Source organism: Coregonus clupeaformis, chromosome 12 (genome assembly GCF_020615455.1).
Source record: "Coregonus clupeaformis isolate EN_2021a chromosome 12, ASM2061545v1, whole genome shotgun sequence".
Taxonomy (NCBI): Eukaryota; Metazoa; Chordata; class Actinopteri; order Salmoniformes; family Salmonidae; genus Coregonus; species Coregonus clupeaformis.
This window is the reverse complement of record NC_059203.1, coordinates 50180713-50205390: the sequence shown is the minus strand read 5'-3', so window position 1 is coordinate 50205390 and position 24678 is coordinate 50180713. Positions and strand designations below refer to the sequence as shown.

The following is a 24678-nucleotide window of genomic DNA, read 5'->3' as shown; positions in this document are numbered from 1 at the left end:
TCCAACAAGTCAGTTCGTCAAATGTATGCCCTGCTAGAGCTGCCCCGGTCAACTGTAAGTGCTGTTATTGTGAAGTGGAAACGTCTAGGAGCAACAACGGCTCAGCCGCGAAGTGGTAGGCCACACAAGCTCACAGATGGGACCGCCGAGTGCTGAAGCGCGTAGCACATAAAAATAATCTGCCCTCGGCTGCAACACTCACTACCGAGTTCCAAACTGCCTCTGGAAGCAACGTCAACACAAGAACTGTTCGTCGGGAGCTTCATGAAATGGGTTTCCATGGCAGAGCAGCCGCACACAAGCCTAAGATTACCATGTGCAATGCCAAGCGTCGGTTGGAGTGGTATAAAGCTTGCCACCATTGGACTCTGGAGTAGTGGAAATGCGTTCTTGGAGCAGTGGTTTGTTGAGATCGGTGTGGAAGAACTTGACTGGCCTGCACAGAGCCCTGACCTCAACTCCATCGAACACCTTTGGGATGAATTGGAACGCCGACTGGAAGCCAGGCCTAATCGCCCAACATCAGTGCCCGACCTCACTAACGCTCTTGTGGCTGAATGGAAGCAAGTCCCCGCAGCAATCTTCCAACATCTAGTGGAAAGCCTTCCCAGAAGAGTGGAGGCTGTTATAGCAGCAAAGAGGGGACCAACTCCATATTAATGCCCATGATTTTGGAATGAGATGTTCTACAAGCAGTAACTGCTATAGTAAACAAGGCCCGCTTGTTGCATGGTTATTCATGAAATATCATTAAGTGTTATCATCTTTGCTCCATAGCTGCACTACAGGTGGTCATGCTCCTGTCCAGGGACTGAAATGTTAGCGAGACCCGAGACCTGTCACCGGGGTCCAGACAGAGGCTTTTTTAAACAACACTCTCTTTCATTCATTTAGTGCAGCAGCAGGATGGTGGAGCAAGTCAACTGCAGTGGTAATAACCCCAGAGCATATTATTGTGGAGCTTATCAGTCTATAGGGAAACTTAGCAAATCCAGACCTGGGAAATCAAAGGCAAATGCAGGGGTGTTTTTCGCATAGCTGTGCTAATCAGATGTAATCCTACAGATAAAACCATGTGTATTATTGTAAGTGGGGTAGAGGGTCCTGATTCCTTCTCTCACACACACCAATTAGAGAGCCAGGACTGGGCTAGGATGAATAGTCTGCATTTCAACATGTAAAGTACTGACATTTTGTAGGAGAGGAAGATAAATAATATTTTGTAACACCCCTCTAAAAGTAATGCACTTTAAAACATAAGAAGCATCCCTCTAAAATGTACAGTAGGCCTACTTTAATAATTATGGGGCAATTTAAAATGTAGAGTATTGTGAGAGATCGTGGATTGTGAAAGAAAGTTGAAAAGTATTGCACTTCGTAACTGAAGGAACACCACTCTAAAAGTAACGTTAATGAACTTCGCAACAAACACTGTAGAATCAAGTGTAAGGAACAACCATTTAGTAAGGGACACCCCTAACAGTGTTTCTCGACCCTGGTCCTCCAGTACCCCCAACAATACACATTTTTGTTGTAGCCCTGGACAAACACACCTCATTCAACTCATTGAGGGCTTGATGATTAGTTGACAAGTTTAATCAGGTGTGCTTGTCCAGGGCTACAATGAACATGTGTACTGTTGGGGGTACTGGAGGACCAGGGTTGGAAATCACTGCCCTAGTAGGCACAGCTATTTTCATGTCTCTCCAGAGATGTTCGATCGGGTTCAAGTCCAGGCTCTGGCTGGGCCACTCAAGGACATTCAGAGACTTGTCCCGAAGCCACTCCTGTGTTGTCTTGGCTGTGTGCTTAGGGTTGTTGTCCTGTTGGAAGGTGAACCTTCTCCCCAGTCTGAGGTCCTGAGCGCTCTGGAGCAGGTTTTCATCAATGATCTCTCTGTACTTTGCTCCATTCATCTTTCCCTCGATCCTGACTAGTCTCCCAGTCCCTGCCTCTGAAAAACATCCCCACAGCATGATGCTGCCACCACAATGCTTCACCCTAGGGATGGTGCCAAGTTTCCTCCAGACGTGACGCTTGGCATTCAGGCCAAAGAGTTCAATCTTGGTTTCATCAGACCAGAGAATCTTGTTTCTCATGGTCTGAGAGTCTTTAGGTGCCTTTTGGCAAACTCCAAGCGGGCTGTCATGTGCCTTTTACTGAGGAGTGGCTTCCGTCTGGCCACTCTAACTGATTGGTGGAGTGCTGCAGAGATGGTTGTCCTTCTGGAAGGTTATCCCATCTTCACAGAGGAACTCTAGAGCTCTGTCAGAGTGACCATCAGGTTCTTGGTCACCTCCCTGACCAAGGCCCTTCTCCCCCGATTGCTCAGTTTGGCGGGCGGCCAGCTCTGGGAAGAGTCTTGGTGGTTTCAAAATTATTCCATTTAAGAATGATGGAGGCCACTGTGTTCTTGGGGACCTTCAATGCTGCAGACATTTTTTGTTACCCTTCACCAGATCTGTGCCTCGACACAATCCTGTCTCGGAGCTCTGTGGACAAATCCTTCGACCTCATGCCTTGGTTTTTGCTCTGACATGCACTGTCAACTGTGGGACCTTATATAGACAGGTGTGTGTCTTTCCAAGTCATGACCAATCAATTGAATTTACCACAGGTGGACTCCAATCAAGTGTTAGAAACATCTCAAGGATGATCAATGGAAACAGGATGCACCTGAGCTCAATTTTGAGTCTTTTAACAAACGTAAATAAGGTATTTCTGTTTTGTGTATTTAATACATTTGCAAACATTTCTAAAAACCTGTTTTCGCTTTGTCATTATGGGGTATTGTGTTTAGATTACTGAGGACTTTTATTTATTTAATCAATTTTAGAATAAGGATGTAACGTAACAAAATGTGGAGGAAGTCAAGGGGTCTGAATACTTTCCTAATGCATTGTACATATACACATATATATATATATATATATATATATATATATATATATATATATATATATATATATATATATATATATATATGTATACACACACACACATTAAAATATAAAAACACAGTCATGGTAAGCGCAAATCACCCAGAAAAACAGTTACATTCATCCACATGAAATTACAAAATCATGAAAGAAATCAATGGTCAACAACAATGTTATCTCTATCGCCCAGACTTTAGTGTGTATCCCGCTGTTTGATGTCTCATGTAGGGTCAGTAGTGCAGTTGGTGTTGGCTGGAGTGGAGACACATGACAAGGAGGCGGGGAAAACATTTCAGGGGCGCGGCTCTAATCTTCAAACAACCAATAAGAGGCTGGCTGGACTGACCTCACCAGTTAGCACTCTAGTGCCTTGGCCGGCCCAGCTGTTTGATCTGCCCACTGAATGAATCAAACTTTTGTCCACTTCACTTCAACTTCACAGACTAGCACTTATGCTGACTCTGAAGTATTAATTATAGTTTGGGACTGTCTCTCAGACGTTCTGGACCGGACTTCTGCAGAGGTATTTGCTTCTTACACAGATCCACTTATGATAGAATACAGTATGCAGTCTGTCCTGTGCTGAAGTGCCTCAGTGAGAGCTCCCCATCTCAGCCTGCAGAGCTCATCTGGATCTAGAAAGAGCTGCTGGCAAAGGTAAGATGCAACCCATACATCCACGTGTACATTTGGCTAATCTGCATAAGCTCTGAGATTGGAGAACCATTCTCATTTGCATGTGGAAGAAAAGACGTGAGGAAAGAAAAGGATACTGATACGTTTGATGTGACACATACAGTATGTCAAGTTGTTATGTGAGTGATGGGGGAGAGAAGAAACATGGCCATTTCTTTCATTGTTCATGCCCTGAAAAGCATTGACAGAAATGGTCATGATCATGATGGCTCACTTTGGGGTCATTATAAATAGTATTGAGGAGGATGTTTGAGACATGGCTGCAATAGAAATCAATGGGGATCGCCTACTACAAAACCACAGGCCAGGACCTGAACTCTCCAACTCATTCCTACCAAGCCTTCAACCTAAATCCCTTTGCTTTTATTGTAGGCTTTAGCAAAGCATCCTGAAATAACGTAATATTGGGCCAACAACCCAACTTTTGTCCTGGCCTCTGATCCCCATTCATTTCTGTTAGTCACATATCCATTTGGGGGGCCATGTTCGCTTAACAGCCAAAGTCCTGGGGCTTCTGAACACTGGGCTCGCTCGCCTCTCTGAAGCGGCAAGATGTCTGCTTGGGATTTAAACTTGTATAAGATAAGACATGAAAGCGCGAAACATGAAACGCAAACCACGGCATTTAACCATGGCAAGGTGACTGGGAATATGGCCGAATGCAAACAGTGTAGTTATTTTCTCTGTAAGGCAATCAAACAGGCAAAATGTCAGTATACAGACAAAGTTGAGTCGCAATTCAACGGCTCAGACTCGAGACGTATGTGGCAGGGTTTACAGACAATCATGGACTACAAAGGGAAAACCAGCCACGTCGCGGACACCGACGTCTTCCTTCCGGACAAGCTAAACACCTTCTTCGCCCGCTTTGAGGATAACACAGTGCCACTGACGCGGCCCGCTACCAAGGTCTGTGGGCTCTCCTTCTCCGTGGCAGACGTGAGTAACACATTTAAGCGTGTTAACCCTCGCAAGGCTGCCGGTCCAGACGGGATCCCTAGCCGCGTCCTCAGAGCATGCGCAGACCAGCTGGCTGGAATGTTTACGAACATATTCAATCTCTCCCTATCCCAGTCTGCTGTCCCCACCTGCTTTAAGATATCCACCATTGTTCCTGTACCCAAGAATACAAAGGTAACTGAACTAAATGACTATCGCCCAGTAGCACTCACTTCTGTCATCATGAAGTGCTTTGAGAGCCTAGTCAAGGATCATATCACCTCCACCTTAACTGACACCCTAGACCCACTTCAATTTGCTTACCGCCCCAATAGATCCACAGACGATGCAATCGCCATCGCGCTGCACACTGCCCTATCCCATCTGGACAAGAAGAATACCTATGTAAGAATACTGTTCATTGACTATAGCTCAGCATTCAACACCATAGTACCCTCCAAGCTCATCATTAAGCTCGAGGCCCTGGGTCTGAAACCCGCCCTGTGCAACTGGGTCCTGGACTTCCTGACGGTCCGCCTACAGGTGGTGAAGGTAGGAAACAACACCTCCACTTCACTGATCCTGAACACAGGGGCCCCACAAGGGTGCAAGCTCAGCCCCCTCCTGCACTCCCTGTTCACCCATGACTGCGTGGCCACGCACGCCTCCAACTCAATCATCAAGTTTGCAGATGCAGTAGTAGGCTTGATTACCAACAATGACGAGACAGCCTACTGAGAGGAGGTGAGGCCCTGGGAGTGTGGTGCCAGGAAAATAACCTCTCCCTCAATGTCGACAAAACAAAGCAGCTGATCGTGGACTTCAGGAAACAGCAGGGGGAGTACGCCCCTATCCACATCGATGGGACCACTGTGGAGAAGGTGGAAAGCTTCAAATTCTTTGGTGTATAAATCACTGACGATCTGAAATGGTCCACCCACACAGACAGTGTGGAGAAGAAGGCGCAATAGCGCCTCTTCAACCTCAGGAGGCTGAAGAAATTTGGCATGGCACCTAAAACCCTCACAAACTTTTACAGATGCACAATTGAGAGCATCCTGTCGGGCTGTATCACCGCCTGGTACGGCAACTGCACCGCCCGCAACCGCAGGGGTCTCCAGAGGGTGGTGCGGTCTGCCCAACGCATCACCGGGGGCAAACTACCTGCCCTCCAGGACACCTGCAACATCCGATGTCACAGGAAGGCCAAGAAGATCATCAAGGACAACAACCACCCGAGCCACTGCCTGTTCACCCCGCTATCATCCAGAAGGCGAGGTCAGTACAGGTGCATCAAAGCTGGGACCGAGAGACTGAAAAACAGCTTCTATCTCAAGGCCATCAGACTGTTAAATAGCCGTCACTAGGCGGCTTCCACCCGGTTACGTAACCCTGCACCTAAGAGGCTGGTGCCCCATATCCATAGACTTGAAATCACTGGCCACTTTAATAATGGAACACTAGTCACTCTAATAATGTTGACATATTTTTGCTTTATGTATATACTGTATTCTATTCTACTGTATTTTTGTCTATGCCACTCTGACATTGCTCATCCTAATATTTCTAATATTTATATATTCCTTAATAAAATTATTTTACTTTTAGGTTGTGTGTATTGTGTGTATTGTTGTGAATTGTTAGATATACTGCACTGTTGGAGCTATAAACACAAGCATTTCGCTACACCCGCAATAACATCTGCTAAATATGTGTATGTGACAAATAACATTTCATTTGATTTGACATAGACCTTGTTGTGGCACAGCTAATGTCCTCTAGCGCCGAGCACATGTGCCGCTGGCACGTTTGAAGCAGCATATTCCATCTCAAGTGGCACTGTCAGACCGCCCTCTTTGGCTGCTTATTACAGAACTTTAGCCAATGAGGGGGCCATTGCTCATCCCCCCTGTTCCCCTGTCTCATATTTCATCCTCAATGCAGGCTGGCTGCATATGATAAACCTAGAAAGCAGGATCAAATTGAGTTTTCAACTCACAGATTACTGCCCACTTAGTTTGCAAACTTTTCAGTCTTCTTGAGTGGATGAAATTTGCCACCCTTATTTATTTCATTATTTATAACCTTGATGTGTTTATAAGTAATTAATATACGTTATTGTCTTTGTCCTGATTTTTCTCCTCCATTCATAAATTAAAACAGAATATGTTTACACAGTCTTGTCCGTGCGGGACTCAACGACCTCCCTGACCCCATGCACAGAATGTACAAAGTGTACCCGGTGTGTGCTGTGTGCCCTAGCACAAACATGTGCGGATTGAGAGACTGCCTGTTGAACGTGTAAAGACTATTTTCAGACAGAGACATATCTTTGTGCTGACCTTTGTTCCCAGGGCAGGAAGTGAGGTTTGTAAGAGGACACCCAGTACATTGCATTCTCACACCCATTTAACAGTGCAGTCCACTCCTGATAAGTGCACTTTGGACATGTGCAAACTCCTGTGCGATACAGTTTTCAAGTCCCATTTAAATGACACATTCTTTAATATCTGCTGATAACTACATGATCTGGTTTAGTGCATGCTGTCACTCTAGTCGTAAATTGTTGCATTTATCAGGAGTCTTACTCTAATTTTCACAGCAGTAAGTGAAATATTTCTTCACATCCATCTGCATCTCTCTTCTATTAAACTGCTCAAAATGTAGAAAGTGATTTGCTAAATGCCACGTTTGTACTGCGTACTGCACAGTTAAAAGAGCATGCTGTAGGACCCAGGAGTCCTCGTCAGATAATGGCTGAAATTGAAGTTGATCGGGAACACCATCTTCTTTTTCCATTCTCGCTCTACACAGAGTACACAGCTGCTAACAAAGGAACATTGTAAACCATCATGGCACGGTGAATGTCTTTAAGAGACTCCAATGGCAGCCTTCCCTATATGTAGGTTAAATTCGAGGGAAATCTTTGGATACCAATGCCAGACTGATACTGTGTGTAATGGGGAAATTTAAGGTGATTAAAGTTCCTATTCAATTTATTGTGATTAACACAATGCTTAGCTTAGCATATTTATATATTTTCCCTGTTGCAAATTGTAACAAAACAGACAGATTTTTGATTGATATTATCAACGACTGCTCTCTGTTTCGTTTACCTGGAAATTCCTGTTACACCGTGCAACATGCAATATGTTGTATCCAACATGCATGGATTTTCAGTATAACACAGTTCATCCTAAAAAACGTTTGTGTTCAAACGAGAAACTCAGAGGCTGTCATACATAAGCCTACTGTAGGTCATTGACTCATTATATTACCTTTGCATCAAAGCTCTGTCTGGACTGTTTTAGGAAGAAATAATGGGCTTTTGAAAAAATCACCCCACTTTCCTCCAAAACGTCAGTATTTAATCAATACAATCACATCACCCCAGCTAAACTCTCAGCTTAGCGTCACAATTTCTCAAACTCTGGAAAGATACAGTACATGCTGAGGCCCCACTGTAAAATACACAAACTGCTAATCCTATACTGTTTTCACCACCACAGAGGAAACATTACTTCCTTTAGATCAAGAGTCCTCTCCACAGAACATGCAGAAGCTCTAAATCATTACCCTCTTTATGAAAGCATAGCCCTTAGCTTTGGAGGAAGCTAAATATAACATGTATTCATGGTTTGATCAATGAGCACTGTGGATGGGCTCCCCAGTGTAAACAACACAATAAGCCATATGACTCTGCAGATGGTTCTGTATTCATCAGCTCAGAAGTGAGGGGCCGTGGGAATATAATGGACGGTTGGATTTACAGTAGGTGTAAAAAGCAGCTCCAGAAATGGCACCCACATAGTCAATATTGGGCTTTTTAGGATGTATCTTTTTGGTAAATCAAATTCATCCATTTACTTGTGAAATACTGAGGAGGAAGTTATGGATTCTGCGTTTCATACACTGGTAAGAAATAATCATGCACATGGCCTAAAGGTGAACTATTTAAAGCGGCAATTAGCAGTTAAAACAATAACAAAGCTTACTCCCCAAACTCTGTTTGGTAAGAAGCTGAGGGATGGGGCTGGAGAAATGTAACCTGTCTCAAAATCATAAACAGAGCTATGGATGCAAGTACTGACCATCCATGATTTCAAAATATTAGTTTTAACCATGTTTTGAGGCTTCTTACCAAAATGTAAACAAACAGGCAGTAGAGCCTGCTCGTTTAGATTTACTTTGTTTACAAACATTGGAGTAAAACAAGCTTATATTTGGGGTTCTGATGGGGTAGGACAGTTGAACTAAGCTCATTAAGTGTTTATAAGTTAATAAGCAACTGCTGAACGCTCATTTAAGTCAACATCAAGCCATTGATGTTAGCAGGACATGTTCATGCATGCCTTAACCCTCTCGCTGTTTGATATGTAGTTCTTGTTGCAATAACATTAATTCACAAAAGCAAATTACCATGACACACCTGTGATATCTACCAAACATAGCCGCAGGAAGTAGGGGTGCTGAGGGTACTGCAGCACACCCTGAAAAATTGGAATAAAAAATATATATTTATAAAAAATATATATACTTTATGGCCCCCCCAAAAAAATGCACAAAAGCAGTGCGTGCACTGGGCTTTTTCTAGTTTTAAAAACATTTTTTTCAGCATCTTCACTTTGGCAAAAAAGTAGTTAATTAATTAATAATTAAGAACAGTATCTTGCGGGATTCAATAGCTGGAATTGTAAGAGTTGTTGCCCTGTCCCTTTCTTTGTGATTGTCATTCTAATGGAATCCAGAAAGGTGCAAAATGATGGGCAAAGACACAAAACATCCACATCAAATTAAATATTTTTCTTGATCAAATAACTTGGAAAAATCCCACTTTTTGTGCAGTGTTAATTTACCATCCTTACAAACCACAATGTAAATGTGCATTACTGTATTGTACATTCCATCCCCATAAAGAAAAACACAATACAGGAATTGAGTACATTGACACATCAAGTGGTTTCTGATGCTGTGATGTGATGGGGTGGCTCAGTTGGTAGTGCGTGGCACTTGCAATGCTATGGTTGTGGATTCGATTTCCACGGGGACCAGTATGAAAATGTAAGCACTCACTACGGTAAGTTGCTCTGGATAAGAGTGTCTATGGAAAAGGAATGAATAGATCATTTCAGTTTTTACATAGAAATAAGTTGCATTTGCAAAGTATTTCAAGAAACTGGAAAACATATACTGTATCAAGCAAGTATTTTTTTATATTCCACAAGTATTAACTGTTTTGTAATTATCAAACTCAAGTTACAAATGCTGGTAAACACTCAAATACATTTAGTTGAAATTTTTTCACAAAAGTAGTGCACTGGGCCTTTACTAGTCCTGTGTTAGCGGACCGATATACAGTTGAAGTCGGAAGTTTACATACACCTTAGCCAAAAACATTTAAACTCAGTTTTTCACAATTCCTGACATTTAATCCTAGTAAAAATTCCCTGTCTTAGGTCATTTAGGATCATCAATTTATTTTAAGAATGTGAATAATAGTAGAGAGAATGATTTATTTCAGCGTTTATTTATTTCATCACGTTCCCAGTGGGTCTGAAGTTTACATACACTCAATTAGTATTTGGTAGCATTGCCTTTAAATTGTTTAACTTGTGTCAAACGTTTCGGTTAGCCTTCCACAAGCTTCCCACAATAAGTTGGGTGAATTTTGGCCCATTCCTCCTGACAGAGCTGGTGTAACTGAGTCAGGTTTGTAGGCCTCCTTGCTCGCACACGCTTTTTCAGTTCTGCCCACAAACGTTCTATAGGATTGAGGTCAGGGCTTTGTGATGGCCACTCCAATACCTGGACTTTGTTGTCCTTAAGCCATTTTGCCACAACTTTGGAAGTATGCTTGGGGTCATTCTCCATCTGGAAGACCCATTTGCGACCAAGCTTTAACTTCCTGACTGATGTCTTGAGATGTTGCTTCAATATATCCACATAATTTTCCTTCCTCATGATGCCATCTATTTAGTGAAGTGCACCAGTCCCTCCTGCAGCAAAGCACCCCCACAGCATGATGCTTCCACCCCCGTGCTTCACGGTTGGGCTGGTGTTCTCCAGTTAGTAAGCATCCCCCTTTTTCCTCCAAACATAACGATGGTCATTATGGCCAAACAGTTATATTTTTGTTTCATCAGACCAGAGGACATTTCTCCAAAAAGTACGATCTTTGTCCCCATGTGCAGTTGCAAACCGTAGTCTGGCTTTTTTATGGCGGTTTTGGAGCAGTGGCTTCTTCCTTGCTGAGCAGCCTTTCAGGTTATGTCGATATAGGACTCGTTTTACTGTAGATATAGATACTTTTGTACCTGTTTCCTCCAGCATCTTCACAAGATCCTTTGCTGTTGTTCTGGGATTGATTTGCACTTTTCGCACCAAAGTACGTTAATCTCTAGGAGACAGAACGCGTCTCCTTCCTGAGCGGTATGACGGCTGCGTGGTCCCATAGTGTTTATACTTGCGTACTATTGTTTGTACAGATGAACGTGGTACCTTCAGGCATTTGGAAATTGCTCCCAAGGATTAACCAGACTTGTGGAGGTCTACAATTTGTTTTCTGAGGTCTTGGCTGATTTCTTTAGATTTTTCCATGATGTCAAGCAAAGAGGCACTGAGTTTGAAGGTAGGCCTTGAAATACATCCACAGGTACACCTCCAATTGACTCAAATTATGTAAATTAGCCTATCAGAAGCTTCTAAAGCAATGACATCATTTTCTGGAATTTTCCAAGCTGTTTAAAGGCACAGTCAATTTAGTGAATGTAAACTTCTGACCCACTGGAATTGTGATACAGTGAATTATAAGTGAAATAATCTGTCTGTAAACAATTGTTTGGAAAAATTACTTGTGTCATGGACAAATTAGATGTCCTAACCGACTTGCCAAAACTATAGTTTGTGAAAAGAAAATGTGTGGAGTGGTTGAAAAACGAGTTTTAATGACTCCAAACTAAGTGTATGTAAACTTCCGACTTCAACTGTAGATGTCTTCAGCACGAAAAAATTACTTTCTGCATTTTTTGCGACGTGTTATACTTTTCTTTTATTTCTCTATTTTCTTTCTCTCTGCATTATTGGAAAGTGCCCGTAAGTAAGCATTTAACTGTTAGTCTACACTTGTTGTTTACGAAGCATGTTGATTGATCTGACCTTAACAGTAAAGAAAAAGTATTCCTTGAACATACATATTTACCTTTATGATTAATGTTTCTTTTCACATTGTGAGACATAGTTAACATAGTTTGATTCATAAAAAACATATAGTTGACTGAGTTCTAGCTTTGTTTTAATGATGACACGTTTCTGAAAACGTTATTCATCTTTCTCCAACAGGTGCCCATTGCTGTGTAGGGTCCTGTGTGGAGGAGCTTGGTGAGCAGCAGCCATGCCGCCTGCCATGGGAGGACCCCAGGGGTACACCCCTCCAGAGGGGGGCTGGGGCTGGGCGGTGGTGGTGGGAGCCTTCATCTCTATTGGCTTCTCCTACGCCTTCCCCAAGTCCATCACCGTCTTCTTCAAGGAGATCGAGGTCATCTTCGACTGCTCCAGCAGCCAGGTGTCTTGGATCTCCTCCATCATGCTGGCGGTCATGTACGCTGGAGGTGAGCTGGAAGTTCGAATAGTGCACCACTCCCGGAAATGTACATGTTAAAAACGTTTTACTTTCACACAAATTCAATTCTAAGTGTACTCCAACCATCTTTGCTTTCACAAACACCTGAAAAGCAAGAATGGAGTGCATTTTTTGTTCCTAAATACATTACAAATGTATTGGAAACAGGTTATCAAGTAATTTGACAATCGATGGAACATGTTAGAATTGCAAACGGAATGTGTTAATTTTCCGGTAGGGAGAGTTAGAGTGATGACATAGTGTGTAGCAGAAGTGAGCTGAAAGATGCACAGCCAGAGTGAGTTGTGGAGCATTGTGTAACAGACTTGGGTTCAAAAAGTATTTGCATTCTTTCCAATACTTTGAGCTTTTGATTGAGCCATGGCAGGGTTAGGACCAAGGGACCGTTTAATTGGATCCATTGCGCCAGGCAAGCGCAATCAAGCACAGCTAAAATATTTTATAGAAAACAAATACTACTTAAACCCAGACCTGGTGTTGGCAGTGTGTAACCGCTGCCTAAGAGCACATTAGTTACATTGTCATTGTTATCAGTAATAACAGCTGCTAAACACCACAATAGTGTCCTCCTAAAGCTTGGTAATCCCATTAAGTGAATGGTGATGATAATTTTTAAGTGCCACTGACACCTTATGGCTACTGTAGATCATTAAGCATGTGTCCCGCCATATCCTCCTACAGCTCTCAAGATGCTGTGTGAGACTTCGGAAACTTCAACTTGGCTTTCTTTTAGATATTTGATTTGATGCAACAACAAAAAATGTATATAATGATAGACACAACCACAAATTAGAAAATGTCACCCTTTACACTCTAACTGCACCTTTTAACATGAATGGATCTGAAAGCCTCTGTTAGGCCTCCGTATTCACAGTATACCTTTCAGTGAGAATGTGATGGAAAAATACACTCTATCTTTTGCTCAGTGGACCATTCATGCAACTTCTTTTCTTCAGTCACACACGGCTCCCATAGTTTCCCAACCATTGACTATGTGGAGTGAGGTCACTGGGCACCAGATCAAGATGAAGTGTATTGTCCAAAACGAGACGGCGAGGCCTGAATCAAACCATTGTCTTTGAAATTGAATGAATGGGGTCTCTGGAATGTTTTTACTCTTCAGAAGCATCGTTCTTAACTCTCTCTCTCTCTCTCTCTCTCTCTCTCTCTCTCTCTCTCTCTCTCTCTCTCTCTCTCTCTCTCTCTCTCTCTCTCTCTCTCTCTCTCTCTCTCTCTCTCTCTCCTCTCTCTCTCTCTCTCTCTCTCTCTCTCTCTCTCTCTCTCTCTCTCTCTCTCTCTCTCTCTCTCTCTCTCTCTCTCTCTCTCTCTCTCTCTCCTCTCTCTCTCTCTCTCTCTCTCTCTCTCTCTCTCTCTCTCTCTCTCTCTCTCTCTCTCTCTCTCTCTCTCTCCTCTCTCTCTCTCTCTCTCTCTCTCTCTCTTCTCTCTCTCTCTCTCTCTCTCTCTCTCTCTCTCTCTCTCTCTCTCTCTCCCTCCGATTTCAATTTAAGGGCTTTATTGGCATGGGAAACGTATGTTAACATTGCCAAATCAAGTGAAGTAGATAGTAAACAAAAGTGAAATAAAGAATAAATATTAACAGTAACCATTACACTCAGAAGTTCCAAAATAATACATTTCAAATGTCATATTATGTATATAGATACACTACCGGTCAAAAGTTTTAGAACACCTACTCATTCAAGTATTTATATATTATATATTTTTATATTTTCTACATTGTATAATAATAGTGAAGACATCAAAACTATGAATAACGCATATGGAATCATGTAGTAACCAAAATTGTTAGACAAATCAAAATATATTTTATATTTGAGATTCTTCAAATAGCCACCCTTTGCCTTGATGACAGCTTTGCACACTCTTGCCATTCTCTCAACCAGCTTAACCTGGAATGCTTTTCCAACAGTCTTGAAGGAGTTCCCACATATGCGGAGCACTTGTTGGCTGCTTTTCCTTCACTCTGCCGTCCGACTCATACCAAACCATCTCAATTTGGTTGAGATCGGGGGATTGTGGAGGCCAGGTCATCTGATGCAGCACTCCATCACGCTCCTTCTTGGTAAAAGAGCCCTTACACAGCCTGGAGGTGTGGTGGGTCATTGTCCTGTTGAAAAACAAATGATAGTCCCACTAAGCCCAAACCAGATGGGATGGCATATCGCTGGAGAATGCTGTGGTAGCCATGCTGGTTAAGTGTGCCTTGAATTCTAAATAAATCACAGACAGTGTCACCAGCAATGCACCCCCACACCATAACACCTCCTCCTCCATGCTTTACAGTGGGAACCACACATGCGGAGATAATCCGTTCACCCACACCGCGTCTCAGATTGACATGCCGGTTACAACCAAAGATCTCCAATTTGTCCATTGCTCGTGTTTCTTGGCCCAAGCAAGTGTCTTCTTATTATTGGTGTCCTTTAGTAGTGGTTTCTTTGCAGCAATTCGACCATGAAGGTCTGATTCACACAGTCTCCTCTGAACAGTTGATTTTGAGATGTGTCTGTTACTTGAACTCTGTGAAGCGTTTATTTGGGCTGCAATTTCGGAGGCTGGTAACTCTAATGAACTTTTCCTCTGCAGCAGAGGTAACTCTGGGTCTTCCATTCCTGTGGCGGTCCACATGAGAGCCAGTTTCATCACAGCGCTTGATGGTTTTTGCGACTGCACTTGAAGAAATGTTTTTTAAGTTCTTGAAATGTTCCGTATTGACCAACCTTCATGTCTTGAAGTAATGATGGACTGTCATTTCTCTTTGCTTATTTGAGCTGTTCTTGACATAATATGGACTTTGGTATTTTACCAAATAGGGCTATCTTCTGTATACCCTCCCTACCTTGTCACAACACAACTGATTGGCTCAAACGCATTAAGAAGGAAAGAAATTCCATAAATTAACTTTTAAGAAGGCACACCTGTTAATTGAAATGCATTCCAGGTGACTACCCCATGAAACTGGTTGAGAGAATGCCAAGAGTGTGCAAAGCTGTCACCAAGTCAAATGGTGGCTATTTGAAGAATCTCAAATATAAAATATATTTTGATTTGTTTAACACTTTTTTGGTTACTACATGATTCCATATGTGTTATTTCATAGTTTTGATGTCTTCACTATTATTCAACAATGTAGAAAATAGTCAAAATAAAGAAAAACCCTTGAATGAGTAAGTGTTCTAAAACTTTTGACCGGTAGTGTACGGTGTTGTAACAATGTGCAAATAGTTAAAGTACAAATGGGAAAATAAATAAACATAAATATGGGTTGTATTTACAATGGTGTTTGTTCTTCACTGGTTGCCCTTTTCTTGTGGCAACAGGTCACACATCTGCTGTGATTGCACACTGTGGTATTTCACCCAATAGATATGGGAGTTTATCCAAATTGGGTTTGTTTTCGAGTTCTTTGTGGATCTCTGTAATCTGAGGGAAATATGTGTCTCTAATATGGTCATACATTTGGCAGGAGGTTAGGAAGTGCAGCTCAGTTTCCACCTCATTTTGTGGGCAGTGTGAACATAGCCTGTCTTCTCTTGAGAGCCAGGTCTGCCTACGGCGGCCTTTCTCTATAGCAAGGCTATGCTCACTGAGTCTGTACATAGTAAGGCTTTCCTTAAGTTTGGGTCAGTCACAGTGGGCAGGTATTATGCCACTGTGTACTCTCTATTTAGAGCCAAATAGCATTCTAGTTTTCTCTGTTTTTACGTTAATTCTTTCCAATGTGTCAAGTAATTCTCTTTTTGTTTTCTCATGATTTGCTTGGGTCTAATTGTGTTGTTGTTGTTGTCCTGGGGCTCTGTGGGGTCTGTTTGTGTTTGTGAACAGAGCCCCAGGACCAGCTTACTTAGGGGACTCTTCTCCAAGTTCATCTCTTTGTAGGTGATGGCTATGTTATGGAAGGTTTGGGAATCACTTCCTTTTAAGTGGTTATAGAATTTGATGGCTAATTTCTGGATTTTGATAATTAGCGGGTATCGGCCTAATTCTGCTCTGCATGCATTATTTTGTGTTTTTTGTTGTACACAAAGGATATTTTTGCAGAATTCTGTCTCAATTTGGTGTTTGTCCCATTTTGTGAATTATTGGTTGGTGAGCGGACCCCAGACTTCACAACCATAAAGGGCAATGGGTTCTATAACTGATTCAAGTATTTTTAGCCAGATCCTAATTGGTATGTCAAATTTGATGTTCCTTTTGATGGCATAGCTTTGTGGAAGTTAGCTGTGGCGCTGATGTTTAGGCCCAGGTATGTATCGTTTTTTGTGTGCTCTAGGGCAACGGTGTCTAGATGGAATTTGTATTTGTGGTACTTGCAACTGGAGCTTTTTTGGAACAGCATTATTTTTGTCTTGCTAAGATTTACTGTCAGGGCCCAGGTCTGACAGAATCTGTAAAGAAGATCTAGGTGCTGCTGTAGGCCCTCCTTGGTTGGTGACAGAAGCACCAGATCATCAGCAAACACTAGACATTTGACTTCAGATTCTAGTAGGGTGAGGCCGGGTGCTGCAGACTGTTCTAGTGCCTTGTTGTTTGTGTACATGGATTTTATAATGTCGTATGTTTTTCCCCCAACCCCACTTTCCATCAATTTGTACAGCAGACCCTCATGCTAAATTGAGTCAAAAGCTTTTTTGAAATCAACAAAGCATGAGAAGACTTTGCCTTTGTTTTGGTTTGTTTGTTTGTCAATTAGGGTGTGCAGGGTGAATACGTGGTCTGTCGTACGGTCATTTGGTAAAAAGCCAATTTGACATTTGCTCAGTACATTGTTTTCACTGAGGAAATGAGCTAGTCTGCTGTTAATGATAATGCAGAGGATTTTCCCAAGGTTGCTGTTGACGCATTTCCCAAGGTAGTTATTGGGGTCAAATTTGTCTCCACTTTTGTTGATTGGGGTGATCAGTCCTTGGTTCCAAATATTGGGGATGATGCCAGAGCTAAGGATGATGTTAAATAGTTTAAGTATAGCCAATTGGAATTTGAGGTCTGTATATTTTATCATTTCATTGAGGATACCATCAACACCACAGGCCTTTTTGGGTTGGAGGGTTTGTATTTTGTCCTGTAGTTCATTCAATGTAATTGGAGAATCCAGTGGGTTCTGGTAGTCTTTAATAGTTGATTCTAAGATTTGCATTTGATCATGTATATATTTTTTGCTGTTTGTTCTTTGTTATAGGGCCAAAAAGATTGGAGAAGTGGTTTACCCATACATCTCCTTTTTGGATAGATAGCTCTTCGTGTTGTTGTTTGTTTAGTGTTTTCCAATTTTCCCAGAAGTGGTTAGTCTATGGATTCTTCAATTACATTGAGCTGATTTCTGACATGCTGTTCCTTCTTTTTCCATAGTGTATTTCTGTATTGTTTTAGTGATTCACCATAGTGAAGGCGTAGGCTCAGGTTTTCTGGGTCTCTATGTTTTTGGTTGGATAGATTTCTCAATTTCTTTCTTAGGTTTTTGCATTCTTCATCAAACCATTTGTCACTGTTGTTACTTTTCTTCGGTTTTCTGTTTCTCCCTCTCTCTCTCTCTCTCTCTCTCTCTCTCTTGCTCTCTCATCTCTGTCTCCTGAGTCCATGGATGAGGTTCCTCGCTTTCCAGTGTGTGTGTTAATGCTCTGATCACATGAATGTTGTCCCAGGTGACATCTGAGGCTGAGGAGATGAAATGGCCTACATGAAAGTCAGGCAGACCACTGTGTGTGTGTCGGTTGGTCTGGGTTCCTGTACCGGCGGGGACTGGGGTGAATCAAATGCTGGGTGATGTTAAACAGGTCTGCCCAGTGAACCGGTGATATGACTCTTTTCATCAACACGCACAGACAGAACAGTAATCAGAGGGACTCTCCTTCTCATGCTCCTTGTCCCTCAAGATGAGGTCTGGTGCTAGATAAGAAAGCATTGTCAGCATTGTCTGTTTTCTCTCCAGGAGTGGAGATGAACGGAACAAACTGGCACGGTGTTGTCTCAGAAAAGTTACTAAACATAGTTATTAGCTGCACAAATCGCCAGCATTTTCAGCCGGCTTAGTAGTAGTGCCTGTTTACAATAACATGTGGAAGAAAAATAACTGTCAGAGTAATTACCAAAACACTGAACTCCTGAGAGAATTAGTGCCGGTATGTTTCACGTGTAGTTGCACAAACCCTATACACAGTATAGTAGGTCAAGCTTCAGTAATAGCAGCACTTAATGAATTCTTGAATGATTTCTGAACCATATTCCTAATTTAGTATATAAGGGACCAGCAGTGTGTGTGTAAGTATGGTCCACTTAGACGGATAAGCAGTCATTAACCTATTGATGTACAAAGCTGCCGTGGCTGCCCCACACCAGATCAGTGAATCACTGGTATTTATTGTCAGCAGCACATTCCATCAAAATGTAGCACCTAGCTCAGGTGCACATTCAGGAGCTGCATTGGTGAAAGCCAGGTCACTGGGTTATGCAGCACGATTGTCTCAGACTGTTCGCAATAGATTCCAGTTTTCCCTCTCGGAGTTCTGTGTAGGTTGCCTGTTAGCTGGGCTCTGGACACATCACTGCCTGTGCATGATGGTCTGCTCTAACCCTAGGCTCCGCCAACCACCCCGTGTGCCCCCCCCCCAAAATGTTATTGGGGCTGCTTCTCGGGCTTCCTCCTCGACCGGCCTCCTCCATGTTGCCGTTGCTCCTCTCCTGCCTGGGCATCTACCTTAGCCCATGGTCCTTTCCCCGCAAATATCTCCTCCCATGACCACAATTTGGCCACCTGTGACATGGCAATCCGCTCCGCCTGGGCACGCTGCTTGGTCCTCGTTTGGTGGGCTCTTCTGTCACGTTCGTTCAATGACAGGTCAGACCAAGGCGCAGCGTGATATACGTCCATGTTTATTAAGTTATAAACACCACGACAAAACAACAAACGAAACGTGAAGTCCAAGGTAGAAACAACAAACCTTAACCGGAACAAGATCCCACAACTCAATAGTGCCAATAGGCTGCCTAAGTATGGTCCCCAATCAGAGACAACGAGCGACAGCTGCCTCTGATTGGGAACCACACTGGCCAACATAGAACTAAACATACTAGATCCCACATAGAAAATACTACATAACAAAGAATATACACACCCTGACTCAACATATACGAGTCCCCTGAGTCAGGGCGGTAAGCCTTAAGATGGGGGTGATGACCAACAGTGCACAGCACACAATATGTGTTCTTCTAGATTGTAGTTCAATGAATCAATGAGTCATTGAATCAAATATATTTGTATTTTTTTACAGTTGTTGTGAAGTACAGTAACCTGCCTAGACCCCAAAATACCAAGCAGCAGCACAGTGGCAATCCATACATGCTCAATTTTTGCATGTAGGCCTTCTTGCGCAACAGAAAATGTATTGTGTTGCTTGCCTTATTTAACTGTAAGTTGCCATAACACTTTATTGAAGAGTATTTGTGTGTCATCCATGAATGCTATGAAAAAAATCATGTTATGGAAAATGTATACATTCACTGAATAATTGGAAGCAGTCCACTTGTCCCCTCTTGAATTTCTTACCTATCCTTCTCGTAATCTCTTACATTGTCAGGTTTGGTCATAGGCTACCTCCTCATACTTTTTTCCCCCTTACCAGCTCGTCTTTGTAAAGGGAGGGGACCGGCTCTTTGTTGGTGCTTAGCCTTCGCCTGCATTAGTTTCTAAGAAGCCTTTGTTGTGTTCCAAGCTGGCAAATGAGTCTGGACAACCTCTAAACAAAACTGTCACATTCCATTTAGGTTCCTTCAGTGGTGCTGGGATTTGGCAGGGAGGCTGAAGCATCTTCCACGTGGATCTTCGCTCCCATTTAGGCCCTGTTGTTGTAAGCCAGACAGAGAGTGGGCATGCTGCCAGCTGAACTCTGCATGTCATCTAGGCATATGTTTACATATTGTAGTGAGCTTGCTGTGGTTATGCTCAGTTTATGATCTGTAGTTACCTTGAATTGGTGTGCCAAAACCTCAGATTCAGCCACACCTAAATGGAATTAATATGTTGCAGTCTAAGACAAAAACAAAACGATGCTATTGTGAACTGCCTACAAAGCTTCCAGTATGGAAGATGATAGGGCACTTACTGTAGTAGTAGACTGCGGGGTGAACTTGAGGCCATCATTGATTAGAAAAATGTGGAGTATGTTTATCAAGTCACATCAATAGACAATAAACTGTATATTTAGACAGCAGAACGAGTGGGACAAAGGTCATTTCCCTTTTAATGTATTGTTCCCATCTTTCAAAATTAAGGGATAGTATTTACTATTACATGGGACCTATGGTAGGATACCCATAGGGAATGAGTCTGCCTAAAGGATTCAGCATTCTTGAGTTCGGCATACTCCCTTAAAAGACCTTTGCTTGAAAAAAGAGAAAAAAGTGGCAATAGTACTGTTTGTCCATTTTGAGACGCCATAGCCAGTATACATGTCCTCAAAATAGTCACAATTAATCTAAGATAATTTAAGAAATCTGTCATACATTTTTACGTTTTTGCCAAGGAGATCTTAGTTGCGCAATTTTACATCTAACTAAGATGTAGGTAGATCATGGCTCTTGCAACACTAGGGTTGTAGGTTTGATTCCCACGTGGGAACAGTACAAAAAAGTACGACAAATGTATGCACTCATTAACACTACTGTAAGTCGCTCTGGATAAGAGAGTCTGCTAAATGACTAAATATCTCGTTGAATGACGACAAATACTTTATTGAAGAATCCCTACTGTTGACCAGTCACCGACGAAGGGGCATAGACTTCGTTCGGCTCCCGAACTTCAGCTGGCCTTGAGAAAAAAATGTGTGTGCTCATACAGCCGACAAATCCCTTACCAAAGTCCAAAAACAACAAAAACATCACCAAATGTCATCATAATATATGCACAAACTGTTTTGTCTGGGAAGTGGACGCCTTAAGTGTAGCCTACTCTATTGATTTTATGCTGTGCTAACTATGCTGCTAGGAGACAGTGGACATGAAATGCAATGTACTTTATGGTTTCAGTCCTAATTACATCCTGTGTCCAAGTACTTTTAACTTATTTTTTCTATACAAAACCTCTCTCTTACACGCACACATAACATCCTGCACACACACTATCACCCACAGAGCAGACTGAAGCAGGCTTTTACAGTAGCCTAGTTCTGAATTGCTCTTTAGAGACTTTTTTCAGTCTCAGCACATACGTTAGTAATACACTAACCGTAGTGACACCTCACAATCTCTGGTTTCATCACGATTGTCTTGTTTTGTGTGAGATTGCATTGCGAACAGTGGCTAGACCAGAGAAATTGCTGCAGTGCTGCAGTGAGAGAAATCATTACACAAGTTGTGTTTCTCAGAGCTGTGGCTTTGGGGACCTCTAGTGGTCATCTCTCTCAAGTTATCTGGCTTTGCTTATAATACTTTCCTTTTTCCTTTTCACCTTTAGAATAAAGGAAGGAATCTTCTCAATGAACATACTTAAAACCATGTTAATAAAGCGAAAGGAATTCAAAATGTGATTTTGCCATCCTATAAAGGTCAGATTTCAATAGTCATAATGGTATAGTCAGTTTTGCTTGGGCATATTTGTCTAATGTGACTCTTTCCAACGCATGAACCATCTTGACTGTTTTCTGTTGCATTTGTCATTTGTGACGTGTGTGTTTGTCTCAGGTCCTATCAGCAGTATCCTGGTTAATAAGTATGGGAGTCGTCCAGTCATGATGTGTGGAGGATTCCTGTCTGGCTGTGGACTGATTGCTGCCTCCTTCTGCAACTCAGTGGAAGGACTGTACTTCTGTGTAGGAGTGGTTGGAGGTCAGTGATCTAAAGTAACTAAGTAAAAATACTTTGAAGTACTTCTTTACTATTTATATTTTTGACAACTTTTACTTTTACTCCACTACATTTCTAAAGACAATATGTACTTTTTACTCCCATACATTTTCCCACACCCAAAAATACTCCTTACATTTTGAATACTCAGGCAGGACAGCAATATGGTCCACTTATCAATATAACGCGTTGTCATCCATACTGCCTCTGATCTGGCGGACTCACTAAACATAAATACTCTGTTTGTAAATGATGTCTGAGTGTTGGAGTGTGCCCCTGTCTGTCCGTAAAAAATAAAAAAACAAGAACATTGTGCCGTCTAGTTTGCATAATATAAGGAACTTGATGTATAGTATTTCCTTTTAAGTTTTATGTTTATGACAATTGAATACTGTTTCCACCACTGTAAGAGGTAGGCCTCTTTCATTCATGATCACAATTAGTTGTGGCTGTTAAGGACCTTTATCGCACTCTAGGGAACTCTTTAGGAACATTATCACCACTCTATTATCCTGTATCTAGACTAAAGCCAATGGGAATTCACTATATATAAGTCTTATTTTTTAAACTGTTTTAATGTATTTCAACAGGTTTGGGACTGGCCTTCAATCTGAACCCAGCCCTTACTATGATTGGGAAGTACTTCTACCATAAGCGGCCCATCGCCAATGGAATTGCCATGGCAGGCAGCCCGGTGTTCCTGTCCACCCTGGCACCTCTCAACAGCTGGTTCTTTGACCAGTTTGGCTGGAGGGGCAGCTTCCTGATCCTGGGAGGCCTGCTGTTCAACTGCTGCGTGGCTGGCTCTCTCATGAGACCAATTGGACCAAAACCACAGCCTTCCTTGAAAAGTGAAGACGCTGCCAAAGAGAGTATGACGTGTGGGCAGAAGTGCAACAGTTTTATCGACCTCTCGCTGTTCAAACACCGGGGCTTTGTGCTCTACCTCATGGGTAACGTCATCATGTTCTTTGGCCTCTTTTCCCCACTGGTGTTCCTTAGTAACTTTGCCAAGAGCAGGGACATCCCTAAAGAGAAGGCAGCCTTCCTGCTGTCAGTCCTGGCCTTTGTGGACATGGTGGCCCGGCCCTCCATGGGCATTGTGGCCAATACCAAGTGGATACGACCGAGGGTGCAGTACTTCTTTGCCTGCTCTGTGCTGTTGAATGGTGTGTGCCACGTCCTGGCCCCCGTCTCCGTGGACTACACAGGCTTCGTTATCTACGCCATCTTCTTTGGCTTTGCCTTCGGCTGGCTGAGTGCGGTGCTGTTTGAGACGCTCATGGACCTGGTGGGAACCCAGCGCTTCTCCAGTGCAGTGGGACTGGTCACCATCGTGGAGTGTGGGCCTGTCTTGCTAGGACCCCCTTTGCTAGGTGAGTATGTGCACACGTACATGTATTTGTAGTTTACTTATGCGCCTTGTTTCTATATAAAGACGTGCAATCATCTAACTGGTTTATTTTTATGAAAAGTAAAGACTATTAACTTATGATACAATTTAGAATTAATATTTTGTTTTGCCACAGGTAAATTCAAAGACATCTACAATGACTACCAATACACCTATCAGAGCTGTGGGGTGATCCTTATCATTGCCAGTGTGTTCCTGTTTGTTGGGATGGGTATCAACTACCGGTTGTTGCACAAAGAGAAAAAGGAGGAGGAAAGGAAGGCTAAACTGGAGGAAAAAGAAGAAGAGTCCAGCCAGGACAATGCTGCAAAAGAAGCCAGCAACGAAGGGTTGAGAGCAGTTGATGAGGCAAAAACTGCAGAAGACACAGTCTAACTGTCATTACCATGTGAAAGTGTGAAATTGACAGTCAATTAGATAATGTAGACATCAAATTCATCAGTGTTCATGTAAAGATATTTCTCAGCCCCATTGCCACTTCTGTCATTGAATAGTGTATTATTAGCATATGACTGGAGCAAGATACACTTATGTATGATATAAGCATGCAATCTCTACTGAAATGTACTGCCGCCCTCCAAAAATATACTCTATTTTATCAATCTGGAGTCCAGATAGTCAATTTTCTGCGTACGTGTTGTGATATATTTTAGAATATTATTATATGCAGGTCATTTGTTCATACTGTATTTGGAATTTCAGATAAAACACTTTAAATAACTGCAATGTATTATTCTGTGAAAAACTTAATGGGTATAGTACTCTTAGACGCTTTGATTAATCCATATAACATTTTGTTCACGCTGTCATGTCCGCTTTCCTTTCTCTCTGAAAGCATTTCTAAACACCTGTTCTTAATGTAACACTGTCAGTGTGTTACATGAATAATCAGGCATAGTCTCTTGATATGACATATATTCACAATGCTATTCAGTACAACTTCACAACAATTACTCCTGTCTTAACGAATGATTTCTACACTTCATGACCAAAGGTATGTGGACACCTGCTCGTCGAACATCTCATTCCAAAATCATGTGCATTAATATGGTGTTCGTCCCCCCTTTGCTGCTATAACAGCCTCCACTCTTCTGGGAAGGCTTTGCACTAGATGTTGGAACATTGCTGCGGGGACTTGCTTCTATTCAGCCACAAGAGCATTAGTGAGGTCGAGCACTGATGTTGGGTGATTA

The 24678-nt window shown here is 42.3% G+C and overlaps 1 protein-coding gene across 1 annotated transcript; it reads left to right on the top strand.

The window, feature by feature from the left end:
* The first annotated feature begins 3313 nt into the window (after positions 1 to 3313).
* LOC121578367 (monocarboxylate transporter 1) lies at positions 3314 to 24206 on the top strand. Its single transcript, XM_041892710.1, has 5 exons — positions 3314 to 3596; positions 11913 to 12181; positions 21910 to 22053; positions 22662 to 23447; positions 23601 to 24206. The coding sequence occupies exons 2-5, from the start codon at positions 11965 to 11967 to the stop codon at positions 23858 to 23860; spliced, it is 1407 nt and encodes a 468-aa protein (XP_041748644.1). The 5' UTR covers positions 3314 to 3596; positions 11913 to 11964; the 3' UTR covers positions 23861 to 24206.
* The last annotated feature ends 472 nt before the right edge of the window (positions 24207 to 24678 follow it).